Source organism: Eutrigla gurnardus (genome assembly GCF_963514095.1).
Source record: "Eutrigla gurnardus genome assembly, chromosome: 10".
In the NCBI taxonomy this organism is placed as follows: domain Eukaryota; kingdom Metazoa; phylum Chordata; class Actinopteri; order Perciformes; family Triglidae; genus Eutrigla; species Eutrigla gurnardus.
In genome coordinates, this window is record NC_139924.1 from 25,120,453 (window position 1) to 25,147,108 (window position 26,656).

At 41.1% G+C, this 26,656-nt stretch overlaps 1 protein-coding gene across 4 annotated transcripts in view; it reads right to left on the reverse strand.

Moving 5' to 3' along the window:
- The window catches only part of nbeab (neurobeachin b), a gene marked incomplete at its 5' end in the record, with an annotated part of 172,100 nt that overhangs the window by 28,586 nt on the left and 116,858 nt on the right, over window positions 1–26,656 (reverse strand). For all 4 annotated transcript variants that reach the window (XM_084019133.1, XM_084019131.1, XM_084019132.1 and 1 more), the window contains 4 exons: window positions 6,283–6,395; window positions 8,497–8,612; window positions 9,249–9,351; window positions 9,439–9,556. In XM_084019133.1, the coding sequence (XP_083875259.1) occupies window positions 6,283–6,395; window positions 8,497–8,612; window positions 9,249–9,351; window positions 9,439–9,556 (450 nt within the window). The remainder of the gene's footprint in view (window positions 1–6,282; window positions 6,396–8,496; window positions 8,613–9,248; window positions 9,352–9,438; window positions 9,557–26,656) is intronic.

Sequence of the window (26,656 nt, forward strand, 5' to 3'; positions counted from 1 at the left end):
AGTTCTTTTTTTTTTTTGTTCTTCCTTAGAATTTAATGGCAGTCCACATCAGTGTTAGCACAATTGAATAGACTGAAAGAGAAGTTTATTGAGATCTGCATAGATTTATGGAGTGATAATGGCCTTGCATGTGACGTCTTGGCCCAGCTGGATTGGGGTGCAAGTCACAAGACGTCTCGCACTCTGTAAAAAACGCCGCTAGTGTAACGAATGCAGGTCGGCGCTGTATGAAAGATCCAGTTAATACATATGTCAGAGGGAGAGGATGAAGGAAAAGACAGATGTGGGCAAAAGCAATGCTCAAAAGAAAGGAATACGTAAACAATCAACCATAACAAGTATTAGAACCTAAGATTATAAAATGGCAAAGGCAAGGCAATTTGATTTGTATAGCACCTTTCAACATCAGGGCAATTCAAAGTGCTTTGACGTTAAAAGCATGGGAGAAAAAAACATTAAAACAAGCCAATAACAAAATAAAGTTGAAAGTCGAAAAATAAAAACAAATAAAAAAAGATTCTGGTTTACAGTGTTTTAAATTGTCGACATGCAGATTTAAATATCATTGTACCAGAAGAAGCTGGGAAGCAAACTTAGCTATATTAGCATCGTCAAAGTGCTTAAATGGATATTAAATGGATATTATGAGCTGGTACTGCTTTTTTTCTCAGTATATAGAAAAATTACATCGAGACTCATTTCAATGCCACCAACCTTTCAAACTTGTACTGAGATTCAAGGAACCACAAACACGTCTTAAATGAAACACCAAATTAAAGGGAAGGGATCCCAGGACATGTTTGCTGACAAGTTATATCCTATTACTTTGGCGCAACATAAAAGAGGCAAATATGTTCTCACAGTATTCTCGTGTCGTTCAGCTGTGTAAGCAGAAATATAATAAGACATTTTCTATGCGACTTGTAGAAGAAAGAATGTTTTTAATTTGGTTTCTAGAAAATGTGTCTGATTGCTAAGCAAGGATCGTTATACTGACTGCATGGCAAAACTTGTTGAACACCGTTCAGATCTAAACTTTTAATACAGAAAATATAAGAAATGTAACAAAAAAAAAACAGAAAAGGAAAAGACAAACAAAATATAGTTAAAGTCAGGCAAACAAATGGCCAACTACCATATACAGAGGGCTGACAAATTGAGGAAAAAATGTGAGTAAATGAAAGCAGAAGGAAAGCGGAAGGAAAATAAAAGCTGTTCTGGTGGCTTGTGGTTCCATTTGTATATAAAGCTTGGGTTGTAAACCAAAGTGTTGAGTGTTGGTTAGTGAGATCATTGTATCCTGCCAAAGTCAACATAAGACTATAGAGACGACTGTGATTCCTTGTTTTAACAAATCCTAACCAATGGAAGGTTGTATTGTCTCCTTTGTCAAAGGGTGGGGCAGGGATGACGTCATTTTACAGCCAACTGCAGAAGTTCCCTTGCCAAAAAAACCAATAGGATTCCGCAACTGCAGATACCTAATATTTGATTTTTGAAGCATGGAAGAAGCAACAAACTTACTTTAAGCCAACTACACTATTGACACACAGGAAGACTGTGGATAGACGGCGTGGTGAACTTTAAAAGTCTCATTTAGCCATTTGTTATCAACCGCTCATTTTAACACATGCAACATGTGGGATTTTATGACATTCTCTTTAAAATAAACAAATGTGTTAAGCTTGTGCTAACCACAAACCTTAATTCAGCCATCAAACCAAAAACCCCATTCCAAGAACCCTTTGACTTAAGGTGTGGGGAACTGGCAATAGCAAAAATGGAAACGCATTTCCGGGCTTTTTGGACTCGTTCCTGCAGCACTCGATTGTTGTGATTGCAGTTAAAATAAAAATCATTACCACATGGCCTCGGCTCAGTAATCCTGTGGAATGTTACAATCTTGTATATCAATTGAGAGAAATATTTGTCCTAACTGTCACTGTCCTCAGCATTAAATGCATCAAATGTGTCATAATGTAAAGTGCTTGACACCAAAGATAATAAAACAATGTGAAATTGTAATAAACTGACCATACAAACATGAAAGAAACACTACTTCCACAGTATGTTTGCTGAGAAAATGCAATCTCAGCTTGGCACGCTGTAGCTCTCACACTGTTGTAGACTTCAAACATCAAATAAACTAAAAGACTTCATCCAAATCATGGTCACCTCCACATACATGTGCTGCCTTGGCCATAGAAACATACTGTAAATGGTACATTCTGCATAGAAATGTCACATTCTGGTCAGTGCTTTTGTTTTGACTATGAAAATACAGCTGAAAGGAGATATGATTGATTGGCTGTTCAATGGGAAATAAAACCACATTCATGATAAGCACAATGGTCATCCGTACCTTTCCTGTCATAATCACATCTGTTAATAATCCCAAATCAGGCTTCGCTTACTTCTATTCAACAAAGAATAATCACCTCCTCCCTGTCCCATGCATTGCATATCGTACTGATCACTGATATAAGACAATGAAAACAACTGGTTCAGACAGTTGCACACTTGCTCCTATCTGGGTTCATTCCTTGTATAACACCTGCCCCAGTGAAATGCATCAACACACCTAAACACAGTAAGATCAAACTTAGATTTGGCTTCAGATTCAATCAGGATCATTTCTGGTGTTGCATTCCGAATGCAGGAAATGAACACGGCTGCTGCTGGTGGTGGTGGTGGTGGTGGTGGAGAGTACCTCAATTTGTTTGGTTATATCTAAGCTACCTCCCAAAGAGACGCATATTGCATTTTATATTTCAAAAGTAATTACATTACAGTATGTTGCTATGGTGCTCTGTCAGGAGAAGTCACGGTCATTTTTGCTTGCCTCGTCAGAGGCAGGGCTGCATGCAGCGCCGGTCTAATGCAATCAAGTTGCTCAAACTCAAGATAAAGCAGATGTGCTCTCAAACAGCCTGACTGGAGTGGAAGTGAGGGTGAAGAAGGCTCCATTATGGAAAGGAAAGTGTGGAGGGGGGTCTTTACAGCAGCCCGCCTCTGTCTTTGTTTCTCAGTGTGTCTCTTTGAGATGCTCAGCAGACATTTTGAGAAGGAAACTGATTAAAATAGGTTTCTCTTTCTCAGCACAGCTCATTCAAAGTACGCTTACAAGGGTAAATCAACAGCATCGGCATCATTTCAGTAAGATTTAAATGTCATATTTGGTGTGGCTTGTCTCTTGAAATTATATTTTACAAATAATATATTTACAATCAGTGGATGCAGAGGCATTAAACTACATCTGCTTTGTTTGCCTTCTTATGCAATTCAATGCATTTCCATGACATAGTTAACAGCTACGAGGAAGACTGACTTCCCCCTATCTATCATCACTTGTCACTCCATCAAGAAATAATCATTAGAATCGAATGAAACACTTCACTGCATGGATGTGTCTGACATCCAAATATGCAGAGCCCTGGCCCCAAGGCAAGGCATGTAGTGTTCAACAGCACCGTTCACAGCTGACTGGATGCCCAACCAGCAGGTAATTGTAGGTGTGTGCAGGTTTGGGAGGATGTCATTTGGAAGATCAAGACTGCAATCCAGCAATTTGAACAAAGCTGTGCAGCTACCTGGAACTAACAAACAGGTCTGAGGTATGACTCATCTGTGAAATCTGGGGAAAGAAATTCTCCCAAAATTGTGCAATGCCAGGGTGGAGTTCAGGAGTTTTAATGATGATTCAGTTTAGTGTAGTTTATAATTCAGCTTTTTTATACGTGTACTCTTCTTTATGATTTGTTAATCAGACTAAATTAGTCTAACTTATAATGTCATTATTGTATTTTTTAGCTAACGTTCTTGTGATTGTTAACACTGACACATTTTGTTAAATGAAAAAATGATTTTGAAGAAAAACATCATATACTAATATGATGTTTTGGTACCAAAACATGGGCATTCTATCAAAAACATTTTAAATAACACCCAGCCTTATTTACATTTTAACATTTTAAATAACACCCAGCCTTATTTACCATACACACAGCCTGTTTGCTAGACAACCACACCCAGTGGACACACACCTCAGAGAGACAAACGCAGCACTAATATAGAATGAACACGTCTCTAGAGACTGTGCTGCTACCTCTGATCCATAATTGAACAAAAGGGCAGACCAAGCAGGGAAGTGTGGGGGACTCTGTCCCTCTCTGCTACACTAGCTGTGAACTTTTGGAGCTATAAGAGCCCCGGGGTTCCAAGGACAACTGTCAGGAGACACGGGCTGTGAACTCATGCTAATGAAGGCAGCTCAGCCCTGTAAACAGCATGGGAGGATGTCACTGGAATACATTACAATACATAACTGTCTCCCCAGGGCAGGAGGTCTGCACATGGTTCAGCCCTGATCACTGCCCAAACACACACACACACACACACACACACACACACACACACGCACACACACACACGCACACACACACACACACACACACACACACACACACACACACACACACACACACACACACACACACACGCACACACACGCACACACACACACACACACACACACACACCTCGTGGCTCTATCAGTCCACCTGGATGCCCCACAGGCCAAAAGCAGACAAGCTGAGACTACGGTGGCAAGACATCTGAGCTGTTGGTCCAAAACACTCTGGGTTTACGCAAAAAGTGTTGAGGTGCTCATTTTTCAAATTCACGACACTCAAACTCATCCACCGTTCTTCGAGTTTTTTATAGTACCTTCCATTTTTTTCACTTCAAAGTTCTCCTCCTTGCACGCCTTGAAAAGCTGAAAATTGATACAAACTGTTGAGAACTGAAGATGGCGAAGTGGGGCTCTTAGTCAGCCTGTCGGCACTTTGAGGGAAACAACAGGGAATGAGGGAGCGATAAAGTGAGCGCGAGAGAGAGGGAGAGAGAGAGCTCAGACAGGAATGTGAGTGTTTGCAGGTCAGTGAGCTGCAGTTTGCATGTGCAAGAGAGAGGAAGAGACAGAGGAAGAGAAGGGGGGGGGCGGTAAACAAGTAAACCAGGCCACAGTTTGTAGGAGAGTGATCTTCTGCCTTTTCATCTTCAGGCAAACATAATATTGAACTTGATCTCCCAGGGTTACGGAGCTCTGGTGATTTGGCAGCGTTAGCAGGACTCTTACTACAGCACAGCTTGATGCGTTTTTGATGAGCCACATTTAGAAAGACTTTCACTGCAGCGCTGTGCTCATGACCTGCTCTAATCTCTTCATCAACCTTGAAAATCAAAGGAGGGACATTATATTATTAAATGACCAGATTTAACTTAACATAAGACAGTATGATGAGTGTTTGTGTAGAAATGTGTTGTTCTATAGCGTTGATATTACCATAATGTTCTACCATTTTAACGATTCACATATGAAGTCTTTGGAAGTCTTTGGTTTCACTCACACATCATATATTTTATGATCATTCTATTATGATTAATGTATCTAATTGTATGTATTTAATTAAGCCACATCCAGCAGAAATGTAGCAATATTAGCATTAATTTGGAGTCGGGTGTATGGCCACTTAGGAGTGTAAATCCAATATTCACTTTCCTTTCATCTGGCTCTTTACCTACTCCCGTAATATGTATCTGGCTCTGAAGAAGCTAAATGCTCCGTTATGTTCACCAGCTAGTCGCTAACTTTGTCTGTCTAGCATGAGGGGAACTGCAGATTTCGGTGATAGTTCTCTGTGGGTTCATCATTACAAGCTAGCCCTTTCACTTACAAGTATAATTTATTGTTCAAATACAAATATTCATTACAACTACTTCAACATTAATGGTTTCCAGACCTGCTTGAGACGATGAAAATGACTCCTGGGTTACACGATGATTTGAAATCGTTGTTAATTGTGAGCATTAAACTGCAGCGTCTACTATACAAGGCATTTATGGTTTTTAAATGTACAAGTCTCTCTAACGCAGAACTCAGGAAGCCACTTTCAGCTCAGTCAAGTGCAAACTACCTGCTGAGACAATACAGTACTAATAATAAATGGGGAGTAAATTTACATAACGTATTCGAGTGCATGTTACAATAATAATGTTTCACTTTCCGCATTCCTCCTCGTGTATTTAGACTCTGCACATGATTAAATATGATATTTAATGCTGAAAATATATAGCTATGCTTAACATAAATAGCTATTAAATATGATATTGTTTTACAGGCTGGGCCTTAATAAGGAAACCCCCCCGCCGTCAGATCCAGCTGCACCTACTTGCCCCCCTTCTCATGTCACACTGAGGTGCATGGCCATGAGGCCTCGGTACCTTTGAGAGATCTCTGAAGTTCCCTGGCAAGGTCAAGTCCAGCTCCTCTGAGTCGTAGTTGGTGAGAACCCAGGGAAAGACCGGGTACTGGTTCAGGTCATTGTATGTCCTCCCTAGACACACAGAGCAGACAGAGATCTGTGAGTGATGAAGGATTTGGAAAGGAACAGAGGGGTTGAAAGCAGGGCAGGGTACAATCCAGGCTTCAGTTACATTGGGGGATCAGCATGCAACATTCCAACAAGCCCCCCGATCTTAGAGCCCTCAATCAGACGCACTTCCTGTCTCATACGGCGTCTGCCAGAGAAACACATAAACTAACGGCAAGCTCTCTCAGCTATAGGGGAATGTTTTTTGTGCTCCCCATGCCTTTTCCTGCTGAGTGTACTTTATCAGTGGATGGTGGGCGTTACAGGAGGCCCGAGGAGGCTGCCTTTAAGTTTATGGATAACATAAGTATCTCTAAGTTGGGAGGAGTGGATATAATTAGAGGCATATAGATTCTTTTGAGGGCCATGACTCTAAATGCCTGAAATGTCACTGCGAGTCTGATGCGCTGATTGGCCAGATGTGAATTTTCTTTATGCTCTTGCAGTGGGGATATAGTTTTCAGATGGCAAAATGTGTCATAGGAAATCCATGGGAAAAGCCAAGAGCATGTTCCATGCTGTCATTAATGCTCTGTTTTCCTTTTGAAGATGACACTGATACAGCTGTGAGGTCAGGTGGTGGTCAGTTGTAATCCAGGAATGGGATAGGGCTGCTGTAGATGGTTTTGTTTGAATTTTTACTACTGCTAATAAATCAACCTAAAAATGTAGGCTCAATGCAAATGAAAGGTAAAAAAGAGAAAACATTTCATTTTACCCACAAAGACATCCATCCATCCATCCATTGTCTACCGCTTATCCTGTATTCAGGGTCCACGAAGACATCCTTTCTTTTAAAATATAAGATTTTTTTTCCCCACAAAAAATAATAATATTGCAAATTTTCATATTGTACCATGCCTAACACAAACCACATTGTCTGTCTATTGACTGTCTATTCTCCCTTTACCGGCACATTCAAACCTTTGAGCATTTCAACTCAAAGTATCATCAAGAGATGGCAACTGAAATGGGATCGGTCAATGCAAAAACTCTTCCTAAATCTGGTTGCTGATGCCATTAATGACTTGCACTGTGCAGGTTGGCATTAAATAATCTAAATCTAGCTGAGTGAGTCAAAATGCGTGATAGGCTTGGGATTCTGCAGAATATCGGAGATCTGGGGGAAGCTAGAGAGCATAATTACCAAGGTTAATGCCACATAGGGAAAAGGAAGCCAAGTGTGGAGGAAGAGTTGGGTGGGGTGTTGTGGTATAGTTGGACCGACTGGTGCTGAGGCCTGAGTTGGGGTGGCAGGATGTTAATAACAGTGGAATAGTGTTTAATTAGGAGACCACTTTGCTTTCGCACCTCTTCCTGCACATCAACCCCTGCCTGTCTGCTGCCCCACACTATTCCAGCATCCCTGTCAGCTCAGGTCATTACCAGGGATTTTTAATGAATTTTAGGCATGTTTTTCTCTCTGCCTTACATCTAATTAGCTGACAATAATGTATCGAACTCAAGCAGGAGCTAAATATAAATATGCATGAATATGCAGCGAGAGAGGATGACACCTCTCAGAGCAGAGTAGCGTGCAGTCTCTCTCTCTCTCTCTCTCTCGCCTTCCCTGTTAGCTGCAGTTCAGATCAGAGAGTCGACAACAGAACCTCTCAACTCCGCAGACACACGTGTACGCTCTCACAAAACCCGGCACTAATTATCTGGCAAAATCTGCTGTGCCTGCTCTTCGCTTCAAACGGCACACTCGCATGAACAGTGAAGTCTACCACGCTGAGCACCGCTTAAGGTTACCATGGATTCTTAAACAAATGCGACATAACCGAGCACACTTATCGTATGTTTTCCAGTGCCACCGACATATAAAATGTATTGATCATGATGGCTAAACTTTAAGTCGTCAGACTCTAATGGTGAAGAGATTCATGTGGATAGATTAAAACTTCACCCCTTCCACTGGTGTAAATTTTGCCTGGAAAACAAATCCGTATCCATTTATTTAACTGATGGCTGTGAAAAAGAGAATGCCACATAGTATTTCCATACTTTCAGCTTTCAGTTTCTCTTGGGAATCACAGCGTTGTAATGCAATGGCAAATCTTACCTGCGATAGTGTTGAGAAACATGAGGTACTCAAAGTTGGAGATCTCTCTCCTCTGCCAGCGCTGGGTCATGTTAGAGGATTTGAAAAGCTGCCGAGGCGTGGCCAGGGAGATACGCCTGAAACAAAAATTAATAAAACAACAATAGATCATGTAACAAAAGGTTGGTGTTAGTTATGATACATGTAAACCCATATTCTTACTAATTTAAGGAGCTTTGGTTAAATTCAAAGGATTGGCTACATCACAGAAAGCTGGTACAAGAATGATGAGCGTTTCACAGTAAACATACTGAGATGAAAAGCATGCACAATATGTCAAGTTCCAAATGAGAGAATAATAATTGCATGCAATGCAATGACATTCACAATTACACAATTTTGATTCCAGTAGATTAAATTAAAGGTAGGTTCATTTACAGTGCGTTAATTCAGGATGGCTTGCTTTATATCCACTCAATTAACAAAAGACTAAAGGAAACAAGCACGTTTCGTAATAGCGTACAAATGGGCCTGTTAGCACTATGAGAGTGGCCGTGGCCTGCCTGAAGCTCTTCTGTATAGAGTCTTCTGTCAGAGAATTAGGTCAGTTCAGTCAGGGTCAGTGCACATCCACTTCAATAACCGGAGCGATGGGACTTTAAATGACTTTGTTGCAGGCCAGGCTGCACAGACGCTCCAAAACACAACACAGATAAGGTAGCATCGGCTATGAACAAAATATATTAGAGATATTCTGGGCATGTGTGACCCACCTCGCCTGTGGAAGTCCATAGCTGGTGCCCACTCCCACTCGAGGAAGACTGTAGATCACTTTCTTTACAGTGGCCTGGTCAGGAAAGTTGAACATGACTGACGCTGTGAAACAATGAGAGATATCCCTTATAGTGATGACGAAGAGGAGAAGCATGGGTTTCAAATGCTGTAATTGGCACTTGGGCTTACTTCTGTTGGCCATGAAGACCTCCATCGCTGTGTTCTGCAGGAGGTAGCGTCTGGAGAACACCGCCCGGATCTCACTGAACATCCACTTCCCATGTAAACCCTCAGTGTATGCTAGGACCTAGAAGGGCAGAGATAGAAGAGAATGTTCTCAGGATATAATAGTATAAAACCAGAGATCATGTCAGGTTACAGGTGATAAAGGCTACTGTCCATTTCAATGAGTTCAATATTAAAGTTGCATATGACAAAACATAGTCAAGGCTGTTAAAATGAGGTCTCAGATGATGATTTCAATTATTTGAACTGGTGTAAAGTTAGCCGCTGTTTTGTTTTAAATCAGCGAGCCAACTCTGTTTTCCAAACTGTATCAGAAAGCATGACAGTAGATAAGCAAAGTTCTACAAAAGAGAGTGTTTAAGATCTGTTTACTGCTTTACCACTTACAAGTCGGTAGCTGTTGCACTTTTTAATACTTCTTTGTCAAATGACTTGTTTATGGGAGCTGCAGTCGGCGAGACACTGATCTAGTACACTCATTATTTCACTGCTGGGATTAAAACCTGCTGCTTGGAAGCCAATTCCGCTAAACATTAGGCTACTAAAATCAGTTTTTAATAACTTTTTCATGAGTTCATTTAAAATAAAATATCAATATTACACTAGTACGTGTTCATTTATTGCTTATTTAAAAAAAAAAAACAAGTAAGAAACCATTACTGAGACATTAGGCCATATCTTAAGGGACTTTTCTATATAATATGAAGCTCTCTACGACGTATCTTTGAGTGGTTCAAACCTTAGTTGGTATATAGAACGCAAGTGGTCAAAAGAGGAAACCCTGCGTTAATGACACATAAATGATCAACAACCATCGTGCCAAGGAGAGAAGAGAGTAGACAAAAGATCATTAGTGTATGCAGCACCACTGGGACTGCAGGTCCACACACAAAACCAGGAGAGTTGTTCTGACAGGTGAGAATGGTCCCCTCACAGCCTCTCCTTTCACCTCACTTCCATCTGACTGAACAATTTTGTTCAACAGTGTGAGCCGGGGGAGCAACCTCATCAACTCCCCGGGTTATAATCACATATAGGTTGAGTTCAGAGAGTGTCTACGAGGGAGAATAAAGATATAACGGGGTAGTAAGAGGGTGTCTGCACGTGTGTGTGGGGGTGATTGAGGTGGTGTAGGCAGGGAGAGAGGAAAGACAGAGTGAGATGTTCAGCTGGGTTAGGTCTGATGCTAATGCTCATTTAAAATAGTGACAGGCTGGAAGAGTGCAGCACGAGCCGGGCTGCCTTAATTTCTCCCTGGAATAGCTCACGCTCGACCTCCGTGCCACATCCAAAATCTCTGGAGCTCAATTAAAATTGGATTAGGTGGAGATGCTGGATGTGCAGCACAGCATCTCTGGTGCTCTCCTTCCTGTAATGCCATGCCTGACACCTCTGCAACCCCCCAACTCAAACAGTTGTCATAGAGACGGCGTGGCCCAGAGGAGGTAGCGTGCTGAATGGAGAGGGCGGAGAGAGGAAGGGAGGTTAGGTGGAGGGAGGACTAGAGCTGCAGCTGCAATGTTGGGGGCCAGCAGAAGCTCGCTAGGAGGCAGGGTAAGTTTTACCCCCCCTCCCTCTCAGCCAGATGTTGTGGAAGGAGTCTTCTGAGTGCAGTGCTTGCAGGCAAGTCATACAAATATGCATCATGGGAAGGCCATTACAGCTTACAACCATCAAAACACTAGCAAGCTGTTTGAATATATATTAAGTTATGTGGATGTCTAGTGACTTCAAATTGTCAGTTTAAACAAAGTCTCTATTAAATGTAGTATTTTATTTTTACAGCGCCATAAATTTGTCTCTTAAATTCTTCATTTCTTATATCACGTGTTGTAAAAAGAAATGTAAGCAACAATCCAGCAAGTAATAAATAACACAATAGTAAAAAATCTAGTTTACACATGTTTGTCATTCCAGGTTATTAAGAATTGCAATTTATAAACAAAAGTGTAAACAACTGATTGTCAATATAATATTGTTTTAGCACTGGCTTTTTCTTGTTACCCAGCTAAAGTGAACACTTTCCTGCCATGACAAAGTGCAGGCCAAAGGGGTAGCTGTCAACAAAAGAGAGGCTAAAGAGGAGAAAAAAGAGCTGATTTCAAACAGCCCAGATCAAAAAATTTGTCATAACAACAAAGCTTTGGTCTAAACCAACAAGCAGGGGCCCCTGTAGACTTAGAGATTTGACAAAGCCCAGCCCTCATTTTTGGAGGCCCAGCTGTAAAAAATGCCATTTAATGAACCTGTCTGCTGAAGCTGTCCCCTGCCTGTCAGAGGTGTCAGCCAGTGACAAGCGCTGGGGACGGCCGCCTCCAGTCACAGACAGGCCTGCCAGCTGGAGACTTCGGCCCCAATCTAATCACGCCACCAGGAAGGGACCGGCGCTCTGCTCTTGGTCTGTCACGCTCAGGGCTGGGGGAGCAGTGAAGGGGCGGGTGGAGGGGTCTGGTATGGCCGACAAGCCCAGCCTTTTGTTTCCACACAGGTCCCTCCATGCAGGCTCATTAAGAGCCACAGGCGCATGCGCTGATCTGCCAGCTGCAGGGAGCTATACCTCCACAGCATAATAGCCATAATGCAATTTAACGTCTCTGTCCTCCTTCCTTTATTCCCCCTCTCTTCTATCCCTGGTTTGACAGAGGGCATGCTGCATTTTGCCTGTAGAACATCAGAGGTGGAGAATGGAAAATATTGTGACAGATGAGATGAGGAGAGGCACAGGTGACACCAGTGTTTAGGCTGAAACTCATATATGATAATGTGCAGATGCTCAAATGGAGAACATCATGGTTAAAAGCGATAGGAAGTCACTTCATGCATGGAAACAGATTCTAATCATTTCTGACTTCTGAATAGCTTTAACCTCACATTGGCTGAGACACTATGACAGACGTTATTAATAAATCTAACGAAGCATTTTCTCTAAAACCTGATGCAATTTTCTCCCGTATGGGACAATACAATCCCCCTCCACTGCATTTATAAAAAAATAATAATAATATAATTCAGTGAGACCTCCAAGCCAGCATGACTGATATATTTATAGGAAACTGTGAAGCACTCTGACAACCTGGCATCACAGCACCTCTGCTGCATTCATCTAAGATTTGTCTAATAGGCTTCCACTATAAAGCCTCACAACTGCATGGTCCCAGGCGGCCGGAGAGAACAGCGGAGTGGAAGAATAAGGGGAGGTTACGATAGGCAGTTTCATTTTGAGTGATATGACTACTCCTCCAGGAGCGAGTGGGATGGATTTCACACATGGCAATTTGGGGGATCAGCACACACTGCATATACTGTATTCAATGGCTGACCCAAGGCAATATGGGCCAAATCTGTGTAGAGGTTGAGCAGTCGGAAAAGAAAAGCCAAGGAGAAAGCTTAAAGCCTGGTCATAGTGAGAACTGAACTCTCAGCTAGTTGGAGAGCATTGTCAGCCACAGACAATATGACTGGGTGACAAAATAAAAAGAAAAGAATATATGTATAATGTATATATATATATATATATATATATACATATGTTTTAAAGTAAGAAGCTAAGTTAAACACAATTCATTTAAAAAATCACTTTTTTTCTAGTTATCTAGTTTTTATTTGACTAGATTTTGAAAACACACATGTTTTTGTTTATTTGTGCTCACGAAATGGAAAATATGTCAAAACAAAATGTATTTTTTTTTTAGAATCAAGGCGATGGGGCTGTTAAATCTATTTAATATACAATTTCAATGACAAATTCAACTAAACTAACTGCATGGAAAATACCATTTTGTTTTCTTTTTTTGAACGTAGCAATTAAAACGATGTACATATTCTTCTTTCTACAAAAGAGTCAGGTGTTCCACACACTGTGAAATTAAAGTAACACCACCACACTGAACTTTATAAAGCCAGGCAAACAGAGATCTTAGTTGTCTGACCACGACATGCTCAAATTCACACTTTTATTTCAGTTTTAATCCCTTTCCTATCCTGCAAGATGTATGCCTGAGCACGACGGCTCGTTTCTCATCTGATCCCCCCTCAATGTGACAACTGCTATGAAATGTGGAAACAAACATGTAAAAGATTCCCACAGATTATTATTAGAAAAAAAAAATTCCACTCGGTTCCATACTGAGAGAGCCATATCTCAACTTCAATAAAGTAGCAAGCTCCTAATGCAGGTATTGGGGGAAAACAAGATACAGATTTGCATAATCAGTGTCACTACACATTTGGGTGGTAGCTGGAGTGTGGCAAGATGACACAGCTCGGGTGCTCTGGTAAGACCAGTGGGATAAAAGAGATGAATATGCATTAAATAGAGTGGCAGTTCACTGCCCAAACTGTCCAGCCAAGTTTGTCAATAACATTTATGTCAGGGATGGTATTTCACGCACATTAGCAGGCCCTACAGCGTCGTCTTCATGGTAGGACAGGTGGGAGGAGCCGGTGTCCTCATATGAAATTTCTTCAAACATTCTTTATATGTTCAAATATAAAGCCTAAAAAATGCGATGAGAAACAAAATCCAAACAGTTACTCGACTTGTATGGCATAGTGGAATCAATCCACACCAGGCCTACAGAAGGATGCTGTGAGGATGTAATGAACAATTAAAAAATAAAATGTATAAATACATTTCATTACTGATATATACAGTGCAGTATACATAGCTGCAGCAGGAATATATCATTTAAAAAACTGCATTTGATTTTATTTAGAACACTTTTTTTAGACGTAATATAGTTGCATGCATGTGCTCACCTTATACAGGAATAGTGCACAATATGCAGTAACTTTTTAATAGAAAAAAATGCAGTGGGTTTTTAAAATAATACTAAAAATACACAGTGCGTGAAATAGTTGAAAATTTAAACCTACTGATCCGTGTACATTAACACATATTTTCTATTTCTTTGGTATCGCCCAGCAAAACTTTCAAACTAATATATTTCAATTGGAAGTATCGTTCGTGCCCGTCAGTCAGGATGATATTACGTTACAAAACAAAAGTTAGTTTGAGCTTAAAATAACTACACATTTAAGTTTAGGCAAGACACTAACGTTAGGGTTATGCTACATACAATACACCAAACCAATAGATTGATTTTGTCACTATTTCACAAACTGCCATGACCACCACCACTGAAATCACAGCTATATAGGTGGATCATATCCTTGTTGGATCATTTCAGATGATTTCAATTCACTGGTCAGATTTGCCAATGGAGTTTGTAGTGATTGGTATATTGTGGTTGTGATGTGTTGCCTTTTATTACCAATCACCTACAGTTTGGATGCATAATATTCGGCCTATATGTGACTCTATTAGTAATTTCTGTAGATATAATATAGAAGTACATTTTTTTGTTAAAGCGTTCAAGCTAGAATGACTCACCTTGCTTTGCTACTAATAAGTGTTAATAATGCTGATTAAGTGACTTCACAATTCTCCTCCCCATAAGGGGAAACTTTATTATGCCTTAAGTAAATGCTGTGTAGCGAGTATACAAACAAAGAGAACATTTAAACACATGTGTGAGCATGCTCAAGTCATGACCCATCCACACACATACATGAACACACTTAGTGAGCCCATCATCCAGATAAACAGCTTGAGGATGCCTTCGCTAAGGAGCTTGAGAGAACGGATGCAGTCATTTGGTATGGGGTCTTCTCAGCAAGCTTTTCCTAATGGGACTTTTTCAGGGACTTGTCAGCCTTAAGATGACTGAAATCTTCCTGGCCTGGGTACCAGCTTCCTCTGTCTGCCACTGAGTGCCAAGCTGATCGCTTTAAATCCCACTTTGCTATTTTTTCTTCTTCTTTTTTTTTTGTTGCTGTGTGGGAGGGATAAGGGCTCAGAGCAAGACGGAAAATAAAAAGAACTAGACAAGGATGGAGCGGCAGCGAGACAGAGGAGGAGAGAGACAGAGAGAGCAAGTGGTTAGACGAGAGGGCCTGATGAGCAATGAGCGCCTCACTCGTCCTCAATTAATCTTGTCTCTCTACCTTTGCTTTGCCGCTTCCCTCAGCACCAAGGTAATAACGACACCCTCATCCATTATCCTTTTATCCCCGTTATTCACTGGGAATTGCTTAATAATATGGTACAGATTTGGCCTACTTCGTATAATTCTCTCTGTCATTTGCAGTATATCATCGGGAAAACACGCAGCCCCCTTTCTGCCGGACGCTCTTTGAGGATTATCGTGGGTGACACCTTCGGGATGCAGCCAGAATCTGGAGGATCATATTTTCAGGCATGAAGTGGAATTACCCTGACTTATCTGTCATTGCCAAGAGCACAACAAGCCATTCAGGGCCAAAGCAAAGGTGGAACAGGTTCTTATCGGCTTCTCTGAACGAGAGGGCTTGTAGATTTATGCTAATGAGGGCCTTTTGTCATCCGGGCTCACCCTTTGGGGCTGAACGGGTCTTGCAGGGGGATGATAATCTGGCTGTTGAGTGCACTAGATAATTTGTACTTTATCCTCATGTAATTATATAGTTTAAATCGTTTTACCAATGCTAATCCTACAACATGAGGAAGTGTCTTAACCATGTCTATGGTTCTTGGATGCGCTAGTTAGTGTGCATCTGACTCTCTCATAAAATCACGTAGGAGGAGTGCAGCACTGATATAATTACTCTGACGTTCTGTAGCCGCTGCTATGAATCCTCATATCATTTTGATCCACCTTAGCAGGCAGGCAGGAAGCCAAGCTAGCAGCCTGCGGGTGTGGGAGACAACTCAGAAAAGGTGAAAACATTGGAGCACGGCTGAAAAGCCCTCTCCAATTTAGAGAGAAGATGGAGGAGATCAGGAAAATGCATTGAAAGGAGTAAAAGTAAGAGCAAAAAGGTGGCTTTGGGGAGTTTTTGAGGTCTTTCTCCTGTCCAGTGGGATTCCAGGCCATCTTGTGCGCCTGCCAAAGCCGACAGCCCCCGACAAGCTGCTCGCATGCTGTAATTTGACTAATTACATTGGATTAGACCATATTAATGCAAGCTGTTTTCTCCAGGGTCACTGACCCACCCAGTGTGCCCCTTGCTAGTTCCCCCTATTCGGTGCAATCAAAAACTACACAAGAAATAAAGAAGCCTCTTTGTTTCTTTAAATTATAAAACAATGATGTTTCCATATCCCTGACGTTATTTTTATAATGGGAGAGAATGTGTTTCAAAGCATTCACAGCAGAGATAGCTGTGCGATACAGCCTGTGCTTTCCTGAGGCACATCATCACAGGATTCTTTGATAACAAACCAAATCCTTTGCCTTCGTCATCTCTCTGCAGTACAGAAAAACAAAATAAGAAATTGTATGAATCTCACAGAAGTTCCAGAGTTCACAAAATAGTTTTCACGTATTTGATAGGGAGGGGCTGCATATTGAAAACATTTCATTCCAATTTTACTTTTATCTTATCAAAATATCAGGATGAAATCTGAGTAATGAGGCAGATTTTATGTGTGGTTTGGTCACAATTGTTTTCCTGAGAAAATAGTCTGTTGAAATCCACGATTGTTATAAATAATAATGGGCATTTGCTTTATCAATGAGAAGATATACTCTGAAAACCAGAGAGAATACTTTCGACAAAGAAGGAGGGAAACCAACCCTCATTTGCATTTGCAAAACTCCAAAATGAAAGGGGGGAAATGAGCCGTAGACTATGTGTGTTTTTATACAAGTGCTCTCCCAATTGGACCAAATCAATTTGAGTTTCACATAATGGAGAGGCAGCTTCACTGTTTGTATGTGCTGCTCTCCCTTGAACATGGTGTAATAATAGTCTTAAACCGGGCGTTATAAAGACAGAATACCAAAGAGGTTTACCGCCTTGGTTTCATGAAACATTTAGGCAAAAGTTCCAAGGGCTGAGGATGATGAAAGAAGGTAAGCTTGAAAATGGGCTTCTGGGATCCACAGCCCTTATTGTACAGAAGTCACATCGAATTAATACTGAGGGCCATTTGCAGCCTTTCTTCTCCTCAGCTTTTCAGAACGGATTAAGCTATGAAAACTCAGAAATTACTAAAGCACCTATTAGGCACTATGCTCACCCTTTCTCCTCTTTCCCTTTGAAAGTCACTGAATGTGCTTCACTTCACTCGCACTTCAATTCACAAGTTGTTTGCATACTTGAAAGAAGGGCAATTTTATAAAATGTGTCATGTAGAATTTACTGTATATTTCCAATTGCACTATAAGAAACGGATCCCCCACAATGTGTTGCTAAACGCAAATACACATTTAACACATTTGCACTCTAAAGCCCTATTATTTATCATTTCTTTGCATTTGTTTATTACATAACACTTTGTTGTGTGTGAGTTTGACGCTGCGGGCCACATTATTCTGGCAGTTTACTGAAAGCCTCTGAGAGTGTTTCCAAACTGATGAAGGGCCAGCATTGCTAGGAATCTCCTCTCAACACCCCTGTTTGCTCTCTCAATGCCTCTTCAAAGAAGCGCAGGGAGTGCATGAATTGTAATTATGGCTCCTAACAGGATTCAAGAGCACCCAAATGATGGCACTTGAGAACCAGGTCGTGTGGAGTTAAACGGCTGTCAGACACTCAAAGCTCCCCAGTATGTGAACAAATCCACAAAGGCTGGACGTGTCCACATCTAGGGCCCTCCAACCCGCTTTCCCTCTAATAGGGGGAGATTAAAGATCAACTAAGGCCCCCTTTAAAAGCCCATATAGCTTTTGTACATTCTTACTCACATTCCAAGGTACAAGAAAGGTGACTGTTTTCCATGTAAGATACTAAACCCCCAAAAAATGAGCTATTAAAAGCTGTATGATGTTGACATAAAGATCAGTGAAAAGATGTTAAAGAACTAAACCCTTAAAATTCAAGGCAAGGCAGACTGCACCAGTGGGGAATATGAAGGGGAAGCAAAGGCTTGTAAGAGATCAGGTAATTGGTACCACCTGAGAACCCAATCTAACCACAGTGTCAGATTATCGCCCGACCTCGCCTTCAGAATAACGGAAAAGATCATCTGTGCTCCCCAGACAGTTTCAATGACTCACCAGGGCACAAGACCCCTCACTACACATTAAAGAGACCAGTCTTCAGTCAGGCCCTATCCAACTTCAGCCCCTTCCTACTCCCCAAAAGAAACCAACCAGCAGCGTGAAGTCCCTATGCATGACCCTTATTAAACTCCTAATTGGATTGAGAGCTGCTCAGAAAAAGAAAAATTCAGCGGAGATTTTCTTTAGCATTCCTTCCAGTTGTTTGCCTCTTCAACAATAACATTCAAAATCAAGTCACTGAAAACTCTTTTTTTTTTCCCTTTTCAAAACACAGATTTTCCAAAAATGGGAGTATAGGCAAAACCTTTTTCACCTTTTCTTTTAAGGCAAAGCACTATTTGATTTTCACAGGGTGCAAGTGACAGGCTGAAACAAAGCCCAGCGCTGGCCATTGTGTGGCCTTTCACTGTTGTAATGGTCTTAAAATGGCTACAAGCAGGGCCCTTTTCAGTGGTGACCAGGCTGTTCAGCGCTCTCCTCCGTATCCAAGACAAACTGCTAGAAGCGGGAACGCTGAGGTCGGCTGATGAGTGAATGAAGGGGGCCGGGTTCACTCATAACACAGTCTAGACTACCAGTGCATGTAGATTTTTGTTTTTTTTTAAACACATATACACTAATTAGAGAGAATAAATAGTGCCACAACAACAACATCAATCAAGTTCATTACAGAAAATAGCATAATGACAATAATTACTATAATATCTCATTAAAAAAGAGAATGAGAGACGGGGGAGAATTAATAGCAGACAGGTGTACAACACACCGCAATTATAGAACCTGAAATTAGCTCATTGCCTCAAGGCAAACAGAAGAGAAAGGGAAGGTTGTACGTAAGTGTTTGTGTGTGTGTGTGTGTTTATGCATGTGGGGTTATGTGTGTGTGTGTGTGTGTGTGTGTGTGTTGGGGGGGTCGGCACTGTACTGGGAGGAGGACTGATAGAGAGAGGCTCACTGACAAAAAAAGGAATTGCAAATAAGCAAACAAAAATGTCTTAAATGTGTAAATTAGGGAGAAAAATAAGAGGGAAAAGCAGCTTTTCCCTGCAGACTGGTGCCTTAGATGAGAAGGGAGCAGCGAAACGTGATCAAGGGGAGCCGTGGAGCGGTGCGGCAGGCGTCAAGATGAGCACTCAGCCAGCGAGTGGCAGCTTCTCCTTTTCCAGTCAATCATTCATTACAGAGCCAAGTGCTGTGGTGGAGTGCCTCCTCTTTTTGACCTATCATATTACTGCCTCTGTAAACTCCTAATCCTCCCTTCGTTAGATGGTGTCAACAGTCGACATGCTCTCACCCTGCTCCCGCACGCAGACACCTCCCAAGTCCTGCCAAGACCACGGCATTGACACTAATACAATCGTTTGAAATTTAACAGGGTAGAACGGCACAACTTTATCCATCTTTTTGGAGCTTTCATCCACCTTTTTGGCTTCTTTTAGAAAGAGATTCACTTACTAATTAGTTCACTTTTTTCTTTTCCCATCAGTTCCAGTAAGCAACACGAAAACAGGCTGACTTTAACTATGCAGTCTCTCATTGGCTGGCCTGAGTGGCCTGGTTCTTTCGCCCCGAGGCTTTTCCTGAGCAGGTGAAAGCCTCGAGGCGGGAACCTGCACATCAGCACTTCTTCATCCATCATGACTCTTTCATGGGAAGCCCGTCTCTTGAGCTTCTTTACAGCCCAGCGAGATGACTACTATAATGAGTCCAATAGATGAAAGCCCAGCAGGACAAAACATCATTCAGATACATCCCAACATACATACACACCAGGGTTAGAACCAATCAGGGAGGTACTGTGTGAATGTTTTTTATTATTTTTAAACAAAAGAATCAGATGTAGGCCGGAGAATAAACTGTGTTTAGCTCCAAAAAGGAGTTCTGAAGTGGGTGAGTATCATCCTGATCACAAACAACAGCAAACAATCAAGTTCATCACAAGCATGTGCAAGCATAAACTTGTGTCTTACACTCACACATGCGTGCACACACATGCACGTCTTTAGTAGGGTCCCAATTTAAGCTGACAGATACCAGAAGATACTCAAAGAAAGGACAGCAATGATTTAGGATGCTTCTGAGTTTCATTACACCATTACACATGAGTGAAGGCCAGTAAAGTTCATTCATTTCTTAATGACATACAGCACGTAAGCCTTTGTAGTCTGTTATGATCTTAAAATACCTTACCTTTACCGGGACTATATATATGTAAATTTGTGAAATAAACTTTGTCACGCTTGAGACACACTTACCACGTAACACATTTTGAGGGATGTTAATTACCATAGAAAAACAGCAATTGGCATCCTGCCCCATATGTCCCACTTTCTCAGTGAGGAAGATGGAAATGAAGTGGGCTACATTTGATTGTGACATGCTCTCCGTCTATGCTTCACATTGTGTGGCTTTGCCAGTAACAGGCTAATATTCAGCACAGCTCACCCCCACCAGAACTAATGAAAGTAGACAAAATGTCTCTGCTGCCATCTTTGTCTAGCATCCGCTCAGGGTGAGCCTCCCCTCTTTCCCTCCTTTCCTTTTCACCTCCCCTCCTTCCCCTCGCTCTTGAAGGGAGGGTGACAGCGGCATAAAATGGTGGCGAGCAAATGTGCCTTCCATGTGGCAGCAGTGTGGGGGTGACAGGCCAGGCTAAGGCCAGCGCTATCAGCAGTGTGTGGCTGCTGCTTTGAACAATCTGGATGGTCGCCATGGAGGATCAGGGCCGCGCTGATGAGACACCAGTGGTTGCAAACAAAAGCAGCTCAATAAAAAATCAAGAAACATCCAATCACCAAAAGAAAACAGTTTTTTTCCCTAAAAACTCAGTTGCCATGGGTGCCTTGTTAATAACTGACTGTGCAGTTACTCCTTATAGTTTAAATGACATTCAGAAACACTTTCTATCATGATTTAACCAATATGATATAATATTAGACGTAAATATCAGATACAAAACTCCAGGATTATTCTAAGATAGTCTCCGGATGTGTTGTACAAATTGTTAAATCCTCATTTTGGGGTTATAGAAATAGATATATGAGATATAAAATGTTTAAATATGTTAAAATATATCCACATTTGCATAAAACTACTGAACAAAGCAAACTCGCATCGTCCAGTAATTTGTGGTTTAGTCATTCACGGGGTTGTTAGTTAACCCTGAGCTCCGAGGATGATGAAGCAAGGGCATAAATCACAGAGTGAAACAAGGCAGACTCCACCGATTCATTAATGGAAATGATCTGTCAATATGCTGGAGTCAATTCACACGTGTCAGCTGTGCTCAGCACACAATGGACCAGCCAACTTATGAACTCCCAGCACCACTCCACCGAGTCCATAAAACAACTGGCATCGCCGCTGGGGAGCACCCCGAGACACCACCCTCTTGCACAGACCACCAGATGACACAGATGGGGCGAAACCAAACAAAGACGAGACTCCCTTTGTACAAAGAGGGACCCCTTTCAAAAGCCATTCATGCAACAAATTGGGGAAATCTGGCCATGCAACACTTTGGGTTTGCTCTTTTATTAGCGTGAGCCTTACGTCACAGTGAGAGAAATCAGATTTATGGCTCTCTGCTACAAAGGAGGTTCAAATCAAGCGCACTTTTAAGTCAGAAAATATTGTTTAAAGCCTTGCTACCCAACAAACAGTTTAGCTATGTTAACCAGGAACAGTCTTGTTTTGTTTTTTTGTACAAGAGCCTCAGGGTCACAGAGCATTAATCTTTTTACAAAACTTTCCCATCTTGCACAATGACCAAAACATCATGAAACAAAAAGCTAATGAGGAAAACTAAAAACAGGGATGATGCTGATCTATGTCTTATACAATAGAGTTAATGAATGTTGAGCTTAGTTTTCCAACATGACACATTTATTTTGAGATCATCCCGGTAAGTTTGCAAACAAACGTACGTTAATTATATATATTTTTTTGTTCAATGTATCAGTTTAAGCAGCAGATAGTTAGCCATATCACAGAGATGAATGATTATCAGTCACAGGTACTGTAGGACCATGTTATGGTAGCAGCATCAAGCTTTAGTAAAGGCAGCCCCACGGTTAGTGAGGCTTGTGTCCATGTAGGTCATTAAATATGTGCACACAGGCTCTCTCTTATTAGGCCCTCTGCATTTTTCTTTTCTTGTTCCTTCTCAGCTGCACACCCGTGCTGCTGCAGCAATCTGCATAGAGGGACATTTGTCATCATTAGCCTTGCTCTGACAGTTGGCACCCGGCACCTCAGATCTCCAAGACTGGCAATTATGAACCCTTCATCCCTTATTTAGGCAACATTGCCTAATTTCATCACAGACCCTCACCAGCAGAATTTGATTACCAACAACTCCAAACCCAGAATATGCCACCAATTCTTCCACCCTGTTTACTTTGTGCTCTGATGTACTCTCCTCCTCTGAGGTCACGTGACATGTGGGAGAGCACTGTGTTCCGTTAATCTGAGATTTGAAAATACTTCTTAGACACGGGGGCTGCAAAGAGGACTGTAGATGAGCATCATGGGGTCAGTGGGCAGATGATTACAGCGCCCACCTTTAGATGGCAGACATCTCGCAGGCATTAAGATTAATCACGTTGCTGCGGCGGCTGAATGGTTGCCTTTTACAACAGACAACATGGAAGTCAGGCATATAGTTGTCCTTGATAAATAAAAGAAAAGTAAAAAGAACTGCATGTTTACAAATAAACTAGTCAATTCGTTGAAAACAATCCAAGCCATACCAATATGTAGATAGATGGATAAATCAAAAATAATGTCTCCAACACACCCAATAGCAAAGCATAGCATTGTCATTGTCAACTGTGTGCTAATAAAATCCAAGGCACATTTTCTGGATCGTTATTTTGGCAAAAAAAAAAAACAGAATTGTATTCATGCTAAATTCATGCAAATACATGCATGTAATTCATCACGAAGGCTGACAAGCGTACCATATTGCAGAGGGGAGGGGTGAAGGGCCAAATGAAGCTGAGACAATCAATTAAGTTTCATAATTTACACTTTTCCGCCTCTGTTTTTCTAAAATTTCCATCATGCTAACAGGTCTGATGTTTTCTGTGTGTATATATGTTAAGGTGTACATGGTTCATGGTGAACAGAGCCTGTTGAGGCGGTCACTAAGGGTCTCTGAGAGCCTCTATGTGGTCCAGCTTACTGACTTCTCCGAAGGAGGCTGCTAATACACAGCTGAGAATAAAACAAATGAATGGACACAATCCAAAGGGGGTCCTCCGTAAGGCTCCGGGCCCAAAAATTAACTGGCCTCCTACAGAGACACCATATTGCTTGGAATAATAATGCTCTGTTATTAAAAATCCCAATGACAATTTCAGTTTGTGACAAATAAAATTATAGGAAATGTGTCAACATGAGTGGCTATCCCATGAGATTTAAGCATATTATTTCTCACAGTTTGAGAGCCAGTGTTGATGGCACTTCTCTGAAGTGTCACTGTTTTTAATCTGATTTATAAAGAAATGTGTCATCCTATTAAGTCCACTTTGACTAATCTGCATATTAGCTTGGGAGCTAGCTGGTAAACTCCCTTTGTATGGGATATGGCTTGAGTGTGTCTTTTTTTTTTTATTAAATGATGGCAGAAATTGAATGAAAAAGCATATGCAGACCTTATTTGTTCTCGTGTAATAGGATTATTAAAATAATGAAACGTCAGCCATAATTATGATACCAGCCAGAGGATTGCTGGTCATAAAAGTCTTGATCCAGCTTAGAATCAGCTAAATACACTGATATGATGTCATCGGCTATTTTTGTTAATAGTCATGAGGTAAAACAGAAAATTGAAAATTAAAGACAGCATGCATGAATGTCACTGTACAACCTTTTGTTCATAAAATATAGTTAAAGCCATAGCCACAAAGAATAGTGTTGGTCGAAAATATACATTCATGTTTGTAGAGGATTTCCCCCGAGACTCACTTTTTCAAAGATATAATTATATTTCATTAAATGCTTGAGGCTACATACTGTTTTCGACATAAATAAATACATTTTACTCCGAGTATGCTCATTTGTATATGCACACATATGTGTTAGTTAAGTACAGATATATTATTAATTTGTGTGTATAAAGACTACATAAAGCATCAAGGGTGAAATACAAAATAAAGCAATATATTCAATGGCTTTGGGTACAATCAGTAGAATATCATTTCAAGTCACTCAAAGCATGAGCGGTGTCATCAAAGAGCAATTTCAGCCATCAGACAAGCGCCATTGACCTTATGCCCAGCCATGTTAACAGGACCATCAGTCTTGATGGAAGAAAGGAAGAAGAAAAATGGAGGAAAAAAATGAATAAGTGTAGAGGCATGCTCTGGAAACAAAGAGGCCTTGAAAACAGGGTCACATGCTCGTGCAAAATTAGGGGAAGTAGAAGTCATTGTATTGATTTACACAATCATGCATGCATATTGCTGGGTCAGAAATAGGCCTCTGCAGGAACCACTGCCCCATATATCAAACTGGAGGGCCTCCAATCGCCCATGGGATAGCAAGTGAAGAAACAAAGCTTGCAATGTTGTAATGGTAAGAAGATTTGATTGTCTTAGGGTAAACCTGACAACTGCTGGCGTCTTGGGACTTCAGAGCAGGTTGAGTTACTGTGAGATCTGTGTAGCCACATGCTTTAGATTAAGGAGTGATCATCTCGATGAAAATCCCCCCTCCTATCACGCATACGGATGGGCCAAAAAGCCGGAGCACAGATTCAAGAGGTGCAACTGGATTCGGAGATATCTGTGGCAAGATAGTCTGGAAAGTGAGGCGAGTCTGGTTTCAATAAAATGGGAGTACCTGCTGGGAGGACAGTGGGAGAGAGTGAGTGAAAAGACTATCAAAGCTACCTCCAACCATATGAAAACCTTTCATAATGTCCAGAAATTATACATTACATACATTTGGTTGTGAAATTAATTAAGACCAAATGTGAGGAGTGCCAAAAATATAGACCTAATCTATTTTGTATGAGAATTAACCGTCGTATAGACCTCTATCATGTTCATATCTGTGATTTCTGCCTGGTAACAGTGTAACATTATCAGTGGCGTTCGCCACGGAGCTACCGGCAGTGTGTCCGTGACAGGCTGCGATGATAATGGGAGTCACCTATCTATCAGAGTCCTTCCAGCACACGCCACCTCCTGCTCAGCCGCATCCGTGTAGTGAGTCAGAGCTGACGAGCGCCGCTTTGCCCTCATAATGTCGGGTCGTATGCCGTTCTGACTCGAGCAGGGATGAGTGTAAATGCCTCTGTGTTCCTTATCTGATCCATGCAGCATTATCTTTTTGAAGTCCTCTTCAAAGCATGCACTGTACCTTGAGAGATGGAGTGCCAGTGCAATGATGAGAGCCAGAGAGGGTTTAGTGGGGATGCAAGATCTCTTTATTGTGAATCACTGTCACAGACCGACGTTGTTAACAACAAACTAAAACATCATGTGACTTTATGGAAAATTGTCAGCATGTTGTTCTTAATTGTGAGAATTATTAGCAATTAATGTTTTTCCCCTCTTTTTTTAACATTCGAGATGTTTCTCTTGGTTGTTGTTTTGTTGCTACCATCTTTATTTTGTTGTTGAAGAAAGAAAACACTAATAACAGGCTGAAGTATACCAATGTGTATATCTTACTTCAATTTAATAATTTATTTGGATTACTGACATTTATGAAAACAATAACAAATTCAACATTACACGCATTTTCGATATAATCTAACATTTACAAAAGCACAGACCTACACATGAACTCTGTTATGCAGTTTTCTTTCTTTTAGGAGATGAACACAATGAAATATTGCAATATATAGATTATTATCTAGATATCTGCTTTTCATTTTTGAGAAATGTAAGAAATAGATAAAGGTTAAGATCACAAATGTTATAGATATATTTCTTTATTCTACAATAGTAATTAAATGACTGAATAACTGGCGTATGAATGGTTGCACAAAGCATAACAGGCAGTTGCAATAAAAGAGCAAAACATGACAACACAAGCTTGACATGTGAACTTGAGATATAAACTCTGTTTGGCATCCACGATAATGAACATGCCATATAATC